Source organism: Seriola aureovittata, chromosome 2 (genome assembly GCF_021018895.1).
Source record: "Seriola aureovittata isolate HTS-2021-v1 ecotype China chromosome 2, ASM2101889v1, whole genome shotgun sequence".
Taxonomy (NCBI): domain Eukaryota; kingdom Metazoa; phylum Chordata; class Actinopteri; order Carangiformes; family Carangidae; genus Seriola; species Seriola aureovittata.
This window is the reverse complement of record NC_079365.1, coordinates 31,682,501-31,692,500: the sequence shown is the minus strand read 5'-3', so window position 1 is coordinate 31,692,500 and position 10,000 is coordinate 31,682,501. Positions and strand designations below refer to the sequence as shown.

Sequence of the window (10,000 nt, the reverse complement as noted above, 5' to 3'; positions counted from 1 at the left end):
CTCTTTCATTCTCTCTCTCTGTATCGTTCTCTCTCTCTTTCATTCTCTCTCTCTGTATCGTTCTCTCTCTCTTTCATTCTCTCTCTCTGTATCGTTCTCTCTCTCTTTCATTCTCTCTCTCTGTATCGTTCTCTCTCTCTTTCGTTCTCTCTCTCTTTCATTCTCTCTCTCTGTATCGTTCTCTCTCTCTTTTATTCTCTCTCTCTGTATCGTTCTCTCTCTCTTTCATTCTCTCTCTCTGTATCGTTCTCTCTCTCTTTCATTCTCTCTCTCTGTATCGTTCTCTCTCTCTTTTATTCTCTCTCTCTGTATCGTTCTCTCTCTCTCTTTCATTCTCTCTCTCTCTATCGTTCTCTCTCTCTCTCTTATTCTCTCTGTCTCTATCGTTCTCTCTCTCTCTTTCATTCTCTATCGTTCTCTCTCTTTCATTCTCTCTCTCTCTCTCTCTCTCTCTCTCTGTCGTTCTCTATGTCTCTCTCTCTCTGTCGTTCTCTCTCTTTCATTCTCTCTCTCTCTTCTCTCTCTCTGTCGTTCTCTATGTCTTTCTACCAGCAGTGAGAAGCACAGAGCTTCAGGCGATCAAGTCAGAGTTGACTCAGATTAAAACCAACATCGAAGCTTTACTGGGCAGACTGGAGCAGATCACGGAAGACACACACATCACAGCCACAGGTGACACACACACACACACACACACACACACACACACACACAGATTTATAGGCAGGTTTTCTGGCTCGGGATCAGACGGCCTCTGGCAGCCACGTGTGCCGCTCAGATTCCTGGAGAAAACACAGAGTTGTCACATCAAGAGAAACGAGCAGGAAACAACATGAAATACGTCTTGTCTCAGAGATGTTACTTCCTGTGCTGTTGTCTGAGGGCAGAGGTGTCTCTGTGATATCCCAATTCAATGAGGAAGTCACTGAGGTCACACCTGCATTAGCATAATCAATAAATCACATCTAAAAGCTGAGGAAGTATCTACTGGGAAAAAACTGCCAATGGAAAACTTAAAATCCATCGTTGTTTTTGGTACGGTGGCCCTGAAGCTCAAAGCTCTGCAACTTCAGAGAACACATGCAAACACACAAACACAGACAACTTCAGGAAACACCTTATCAGTTTGACAACACATGAGCTGCAGCTACAACACAACAGAAGTGTTTCCAGGGGACACTAAAAAGTGACGGACCCGGCTCGGGCTCCCTGTTAGCGGTGTTGGAAAATGAGCTAAAGGTGAGTTTGGTTCATTATGACGTCAACATCACATGATTCAGATGTTATTACTATTGTTAGCTTAGCCTCCGGGTCCATCACTTTTTAGTGTTCCCTGGAAACACTTCCTGTTGTGAGTATCTGCAGCTCATGTGTTCTCAGACTGATGAGGATGTTTCTGAAGTGACTTGTTTTTTGTTTAATAAAATAAAATCAGGTTACAAAGGGACGTCTTCTGTGTAACATCAGTGACAATCGACATATTTCTAATGATGAATTTATTAATGATGAAGCTTCAGACTTGAAGCACCAATCAGTTCATTTGATATAGTTAGTCTCCAGCTGTGATTGGCTGCATCATGGTCCTGTCACAGCTCCTTAAGTAAATGAAGTAGTATGTGTGAACAGCAAGTCACAGCATTAATCAATGTGCAGGTAAATAGCATTTAGCTTCACAACTCAGTTGCTGCAGGTAATGACTGTCATGCACTGTGAAGATCATGTGATGCAGCCGACATTATCAGCAGCGCGAGTCTGTGCATGACCATGGTGAGTTTACATAGCTTCTTGCTAATGTGCTAACGCGATGTCAGGTTGCGTTAGCGCTTTCTGCTGCTCTATTTCCACCTGCTGTTTACAAACTATTCACATCTGCTAGTTACTTTAGCTTCGCAGTTAGCGATAGTTTTTCTCTCTCACTCGTGTGTCTCATGTAGTTTCTTTGATGGAGCTGAGGTTCAGTGAATTTAAAGCTCCACACCACAGAAACCCAGTGGTTAGCTGCTGCAGTTAGCCCATCTCTAGTAGCGGGGGCAAACTCTACTACTGTAGCTCACCGGTGACCTCAGTTAAATGTTTTCCTGCAGGTTAACTTAACTCAGACTTTGTTAAACCAGCTCCATGAAACAGGAAATCACCTGGAGAAACAGCCGTCAAATAAAGAAAGGCGAGGATGATCGTGTGTTGTGTTTACGTTGTGTTTACGTTGGTTGGATCTTTAAAACCAACAGCTCAGATCGATCTCTGCTGTTCAGTCATAAAGGATATTCATGGTTTTATAAAGGAGATATAGAAGCAGCTGCAGCTGTTTTCACTTCCTACATTACGAAGCATCAGTTTAAACTTGTACGTTTTTCTGTTTCTGTGTGTTCTGGTCCAGAGTTGAGGAAGGCAGAGGCGTGTAAAAACAAGGAGGTGTGGCAGGAAGGGAAGGAGTCAAGCTCAGAGCTGGACGAGGAGGAGGAGGAGGAGCAGAGACAGAACAGCACCGCTGAGGAGGAGGACGAAGACGACCAGGAAGAGGAGGAAGGAGAGCACACGCAGGACGACGCCCACAACCACATGGTGAGTATAACACCTGTGTGGTCTGGTGAAGGTGTGACTTGTGAGGACATCTGATCTTGATGTTCACTTCACCCTAAAGTGGTTCGATGTATTTTCCGTCTGATGATCATCATACAATTTAAGTCTCTTTGAGTCGTGAGGATCACCTCCTCGTGGTTGTATCCCTCCGCCATTAGAGCTAGTTCCCGGTCACATCCTGTTCATAAAATATTCACCATCTGTGTGACATTTTTTCATAATGTCTGTGTGAAGTCTTGAGTTATGGCTAAAAAGTGTTCTCTGAGGTCACACTGACCTTGACCTTTGACCCCCAAAATCTAACCAGTTCATCATTAGTTCAAGTGAATATTAGTTGTTACAGCGAACCTGAAAACAATATGGCTGCTGCTCTGGCTGTCGCCGGTACGGAGGCATGATGGAGGTGTCCTGGTGGAGCCTGTAGCTGACCACATCCTTCAGGGGGCGTGGTCTACGAAGGCGTGGCCCTTCGTTTTAATAGTTGAACCGTTAGCTGTTGAGCTGAAGCACAACACTGACATTTAACAGTGTGATCCTCAGACTCTGTCAGTGTTGTTCACTGACATATTATTTTCATTACTGACATGCAATGCATGTTGGGATATGTTGTCCAGTAAAAGGACTCATTTGAAGGAGCCTTTGAAATGTCTGTGACACTGTGACTGCTGTAGAAACATGATCCTGGTTTCATTTCCCAGCGTGATGTTGGAGGATGTTTGATTTTCCTTGATGGAGATTCTCATGGATCCGAGTCCACGGCAGCCGGACCACGAGGAAACCACTTCCTGTCTTTATCTTCAGTAGGAGTTTATAATAGACAGCGTGTTGTTCGGAGCAGCTGACTCTCTCATCTCCTCTTCCTCCTCCTCCTTCATGCTGCAGTGTGTCTGACACTGTTGTTCACTGTCTGTTTCTCACGGCGCTCAAAGTGTTTTCAAACCTGGTTCCTTTAAATATTTGCAGTAAAACTCAGGTTTGTTTTTCTAAACCTGTATGAGATTACCCAGAATTCCAGTCTTCTCCTGTTGCCCTTATGTGTGCTAAACTTTTACATAAATCATCATCTGAGGCCAGTTTCTCTGAGAAGCTGGACTCTCACAGTCCTGACTCTGTTCTTCTGTTCTGTTCAGGAAAACAGTCGCCTATCATCAGAGCTGGACTCCATCCACCCCTGAGAGGTGAGTGTCACAAACACACCCACAACCACCAGACCAGTCGGTCTGTGTCTGTCTCAATGACCAGGCGAGGTCCCCCGGATCCTCTTTGTCTGGACTGTCACAGGATTTAAAGACAAAAAAACAGAGTTTCAGCTGAGTAAAGAGTTTAAGGAACAGCTGTACGTGTGAAGCTCTGGGATCTGCTCGTAGAAACTTTCACCTCGTGTTCGACTTGTCTAGTCTCGTGTTGACGTCTCTCGACCAGACGTCATGGCGTGTCACCTGGGGCGGAGCAGAGACGTTCTTGGTCGTTTCTAGAACATAAAACTGTTTTTCAGCAGATTTCGTGTCTTGACCTTTGAACTCGTGGCTGGAATCTGCCCTGATGTGGAAGTATATATATAAACCAGACTCAGGCTGAGGACCTGGGCAGAAGGTTCATCTTGCTACCTGTGATGTGTCGCTGAGAGCCGGGCTTCACACAGCTACACATATTCAAACCTGAAGCTGCCCAGTACAACCAGTGAGGTGCTGCTGGGACCAGTGGAAGGTGGAAGGTCTGGGGCAGCGATGAAGGAGAGTGACGCTCACAGTTATCCTGCTGGTCAAACTTTCAACTCCCATTATCTCAACGAGGAAGAAGACAGAGAGGAAGAAGAAGAAGAAAAGGAGGAGACGAGGGAAGGTCTCGAGTGGAGACATCAGCCCTGGCCCCGCCCCCTCAGTCTCTACAGTCAAACCTAACGAGCGAGTGTTAAAGCGCTGCGAGCGTGTAGTGAGGGTAGACTGAGCGCTCGTCACGGCTCCGTGCTCGTGGAGCAGAGATGCTCCTTGTGAATTGGTTTTCTGCTCGTGGAGTTCAGTTCGCTCACATCACGTGACATGCACGGTTTTATTGTGCACGAGTTTTGGGACTAATTAAATGCCACACAACGACCTCAGAGTAGTCTCTCTGTGACCTTTATGGCTCCACTGCCCCTGATGTTTGGTACCAGTCCTCATCAATCAATCAACCAATCAATCAATCACTAATGGGCCGTTTATGTCACTTCAACAGCACTAACAGCCTGTGAGCTCCTCCCACCAGCTGCTGCTCCGTCATCGATAACTTCGATAGGTTGTTTTCCACTGTTTTAGTGTGTTGTTGTTTAGATGTTAATATTCTATATTTCCTGTGCTGACAAATGAAGGTGAGCGACCTGAGACGTTTCGCTGATTAGAAACAAACTCAGTCTGAGTGTTTAAAATCAATCAATCATCAATACCTGAAATGTTTTTAAAGATGGGAGGAAATTTGAAATGTGTGCAGGCTCAGGGCAAAGAGTTAAGAAAATAACACACACACAGGTCTTCATATGTATATACACACACACACACACACACACAGGTCTTCATATGTATATACACACACACACACACACACACACACACACACACACACACACACAGGTCTTCATATGTGTATATACACACACACACACACAGGTCTTCATATGTATACACACACACACACACACACACACACACACACACACACACACACATGTCTTCATATGTATACACACACACACACACACACACACACACACACAGGTCTTCATATGTATATACACACACACACACACACAGACACACACACACACATGTCTTCATATGTATACACACACACACACAACACACACACACACACACACACACACACACACAGGTCTTCATATGTGTATATACACACACACACACACACAGACACACACACACACCACTGTGCAGCCAGAAACACAAACAGAGCCGTGCATGCTTTGGTAAATATACAGTCATTGGCTGGAAAAACATCCATGGCTTTAACAAAACAAAGTCAAAGGTCTGGATTTGATTGAAGTCAGATCCTGATGTTACAGCAGAAACAGTTTCTGTGCCTCACACTGACGGCTCGTCATATTCCCAGTCTTAAAGTGTGTGTTGTAATTACTAATGTTGAGTTTGGATTGGGGTTACAGATCTTAAACACATTGTTAAACTGATCATTGATAACATTAATGATCAATCAACGACTTAATTGTTATTTTAAAAGATAACACCAAATGCATTTTTTCCCTCAGTAACACTCCACTTTGTTACAGCATTGCATCGACTATGAAACAGAAGTTGTAGAGACATATTAAAGACATCAGAATACACGCAGTAAAATAACCTGCGCTAAGATATCGATTTATGAGAAAGATGCTCAAAACTACTAAATGTAACGCTGCAACATTCAGAAATATTTCAGACCTGATTTCTGCCTACTTGTTTTTGTTGAGGAAAATTAGCATGTGGACACGGTCGGGTGTCAGATGGAGCGCAGCCTGGTCACAGCGTCTCAACCTCTACTGATAACTGAATGTAGTAGGAGATGACACATCGTTTGTATTTCAGGTCTTTATCTGATGATAGATCGATTCAATTCCACTTGTTCGAGTAAATTCTTAACGACCAATTAATTGATCTTCGCTTACTCATTATCATCCTTGGTTTGGATGTTTCAGTGCTCTCACCTGCAGAACAAGGCCACAGGTGAAAAGTTTGACCTTCATCTGAAGTGAGAGGTAGCAGAGGAGATCTGAGGTTTACAGTGTGCACAGTTATTGTACCAAGTCTCACCTCTGCTCCCCCTCCTGTCTCACCTCTGCTCCCCCACCTGCCTCACCTCTGCTCCCCCTCCTGCCTCACCTCTGCTCCCCCACCTGCCTCACCTCTGCTCCCCCTCCTGCCTCACCTCTGCTCCCCCACCTGCCTCACCTCTGCTCCCTCTCCTGCCTCACCTCTGCTCCCCCACCTGCCTCACCTCTGCTCCCTCACCTCTGCTCCCCCTCCTGCCCTCTCCTGCCTCACCTCTGCTCCCCCTCCTGCCTCACCTCTGCTCCCTCTCCTGCCTCACCTCTGCTCCCCCTCCTGCCTCACCTCTGCTCTCTCCTGCCTCACCTCTGCTCTCTCTCCTGCCCCACCTCTGCTCTCTCTCCTGCCTCACCTCTGCTCCCCCTCCTGCCCTCTCCTGCCTCACCTCTGCTCCCTCTCCTGCCTCACCTCTGCTCCCCCTCCTGCCTCACCTCTGCTCTCTCCTGCCTCACCTCTGCTCTCTCCTGCCTCACCTCTGCTCTCTCCTGCCTCACCTCTGCCCTCTCCTGCCTCACCTCTGCTCCCTCTCCTGCCTCACCTCTGCTCCCCCTCCTGCCTCACCTCTGCTCCCCCTCCTGCCTCACCTCTGCTCTCTCCTGCCTCACCTCTGCTCTCTCTCCTGCCTCACCTCTGCTCCCCCTCCTGCCTCACCTCTGCTCTCTCTCCTGCCTCACCTCTGCTCTCTCTCCTGCCTCACCACTTTTTCTTGAGAGGCCGTCATGTTGTGTTTGTGGTATTTTAATATGCGGTGAGTTTTTGTGGCTGCCATCTTGATCAGGAGAGATTTTTTTTATCTCAGTGGGACTTCCTGGTAAAATAAAGGAAATAATCATTTTTCTTTTTGTGATTTGGGAGAATCACTTGAACACATGACGAACATCCACACGCTCAGGTTTTCCTCTGTTCTTCGATGCTGTTTACCTGTAGCCTCGTACCTGTGTGACACACACACAGTTACGCTCTTTCCAGCCTGGTGAACACATGCTTTAAATATCAGTGGATGGGCTGTGGTCTGTTGTGAATGTGTTCTGTTGTGCAAAATATGAAAAATATTTTAAATTCCTGATTTATAGCACAGCACACACACAGAAATGTGTGTAATGTGGACTGGTTGCAGTGTGTATGTGAACTCCAGCACATCAAATACACTGTTGATATTGGGGGCGGTGTCGTTCTGCCTTTGAACGGCTCAGAAATTCTTACATCTGGACCTAAGTCAAAGCATCTGATCCCTGAAACTCGACTAAACAAACCCTGACACTCGTCTTTATGTAACGACTCAAAAACCAGCACACATGGATGTTTTTGTAATTGACCCCACCACACCACATGTGCCTGATAATATCCACAGATATCAGCAGAAAGGTGGAGACTCCGATAACAACATGTTATCATGGTTTTATGGTCGTGGAGAAACACAGAGAGTAATTGCTTTGGCCTGAACTGAGAATAAGAAAATAATAAACAAACACAGTTGTTCCAGAAATATGAATTTGAATGTCACACCACAGAAACACAGCAAATAAGCTGTTTTGTTATAGTTCCCTGTAGTGAAATCTGTGGTGGGGGCCGGTATGAATAATCCCTGACTGAGCAGTCCTGCTGCTCTTATGGACTCATGAGCAAGGCCAGGTTTAATGTGAGATTTAATGGTTTAATATGAGGTTAAAATGAGGTTTAATATAAGGTTAAAACAAGGTTTAAATGAGGTTAAATATAAGGTTTAATGTGAGGTTTAATATGAGGTTAAAATGAAGTTTAAATGAAGTTTAATGAAAGGTTGAATATAAGGTTGAATATGAGGTTTAATGAAGTTTAATATGAGGTTTAGATAAGGTTTAAATGAGGTTTTAAGGGAGTTTAAATAAGGTTTAAATGAGGTTTTAAGGGGGTTTAAATAAGGTTTAAATTAGGTTGTAAGGAGGTTTAATATAAGGTTTAAATGAGGTTTTAAGGGAGTTTAAATAAGGTTTAAATGAGGTTTTAAGGGAGTTTAAATAAGGTTTAAATGAGGTTTTAATGGGACTTAAATAAGGTTTAAATGAGGTTTTAAGGAGGTTTAATATAAGGTTTAAATTAAGTTTTTAAGGAGGTATAAAATAAGGTTTAAATGGGGTTTTAAGGAGGTTTAAATAAAGTTCAAATAAGGTTTTAAGGAGGTTTGATATAAGGTTTAAATGATGTTTTAAGGAGGTTTAAATAAGGTTTAAATGAGGTTGTAAGGAGGTTTAATATAAGGTTTAAATGAGGTTTTAAGGGAGTTTAAATAAGGTTTAAATGAGGTTTTAAGGGAGTTTAAATAAGGTTTAAATGAGGTTTTAATGGGACTTAAATAAGGTTTAAATGAGGTTTTAAGGAGGTTTAATATAAGGTTTAAATTAAGTTTTTAAGGAGGTATAAAATAAGGTTTAAATGGGGTTTTAAGGAGGTTTAAATAAAGTTCAAATAAGGTTTTAAGGAGGTTTGATATAAGGTTTAAATGATGTTTTAAGGAGGTTTAAATAATGTTTTAAGGAGGTTTAAATAAGGTTTTAAGGAGGTTTAAATAAGGTTTAAATTAAGTTTTTAAGGAGGTATAAAATAAGGTTTAAATGGGGTTTTAAGGAGGTTTAAATAAAGTTCAAATAAGGTTTTAAGGAGGTTTGATATAAGGTTTAAATGATGTTTTAAGGAGGTTTAAATAATGTTTTAAGGAGGTTTAAATAAGGTTTTAAGGAGGTTTAAATAAGGTTTAAATGAGGTTTTAAGGAGGTATAAAATAAAGTCTAAAGGAGGTTTTAAGGGGGTTTAAATTAGGTTTAAATGAGGTTTTAAGGGGGTTTAAATAAGGTTTAAATGAGGTTTTAAGGGGGTTTAAATAAGGTTTAAATGAGGTTTTAATGGGACTTAAATAAGGTTTAAATGAGGTTTTAAGGAGGTTTAAATAAGGTTTAAATGAGGTTTTAAGGGGGTTTAAATAAGGTTTAAATGAGGTTGTAAGGAGGTTTAATATAAGGTTTAAATGAGGTTTTAAGGGAGTTTAAATAAGGTTTAAATGAGGTTTTAAGGAGGTTTAATATAAGGTTTAAATGAGGTGATCTCCTGGTTTGGACAGTGAAAAGCACAAGTGTCCTGTCTCCTGGACGTTTCATGGACAGACACTCCCTCAGTCTTCACTTCTCTTTCTACAGTGAGAAATGGACTTGACATCTAAATCCTAACAGAGCAGACTGCCTGCTTTTGATTCCAGGTCTTTCCAGGAAAAGCAGCCTGCAGCAGTCTGGAAAACAAGCGCACCCTCCCTCACTGAGATTATGTGTTGAGAACAAATATAATGTGAGGGATATGTTTCTCTGCCATGGGGAGTTTGAGGTAATACTGAGAACTGGACACGGTAGATTCACGTGTCACAGTGGACACAGTGGAGATGCAGCATCTGATCGAACCCTCTCTGCCAGCAGGATAAAATCTGCCCCTCCTTCATCAACACCACTGTGGTGCCGTTGAGCAAGGCCTTTAACACCAGCCGCTGCAACAGAGCATCAATAAATAAATGTTGTGTCGTAATATTTGTGTCTTACTGCAGTCGATTGTGGTGACTTCAAGGGCTTAGTGCAGTTCAATCTACT

The 10,000-nt window shown here is 43.2% G+C and overlaps 1 protein-coding gene across 5 annotated transcripts in view; it reads left to right on the top strand.

Moving 5' to 3' along the window:
- Window positions 1–10,000, top strand: part of raly (RALY heterogeneous nuclear ribonucleoprotein) — an 87,452-nt gene that overhangs the window by 67,808 nt on the left and 9,644 nt on the right. For 3 of the 5 annotated variants that reach the window (XM_056364245.1, XM_056364228.1, XM_056364226.1), the window contains 3 exons: window positions 553–672; window positions 2,378–2,562; window positions 3,711–3,758. In XM_056364245.1, coding sequence (XP_056220220.1) covers window positions 553–672; window positions 2,378–2,562; window positions 3,711–3,755 — 350 coding nt within the window. In that variant the 3' untranslated portion in view covers window positions 3,756–3,758. The remainder of the gene's footprint in view (window positions 1–552; window positions 673–2,377; window positions 2,563–3,710; window positions 3,759–10,000) is intronic. The other 2 variants (XM_056364251.1, XM_056364236.1) reach the window with 1 other exon arrangement.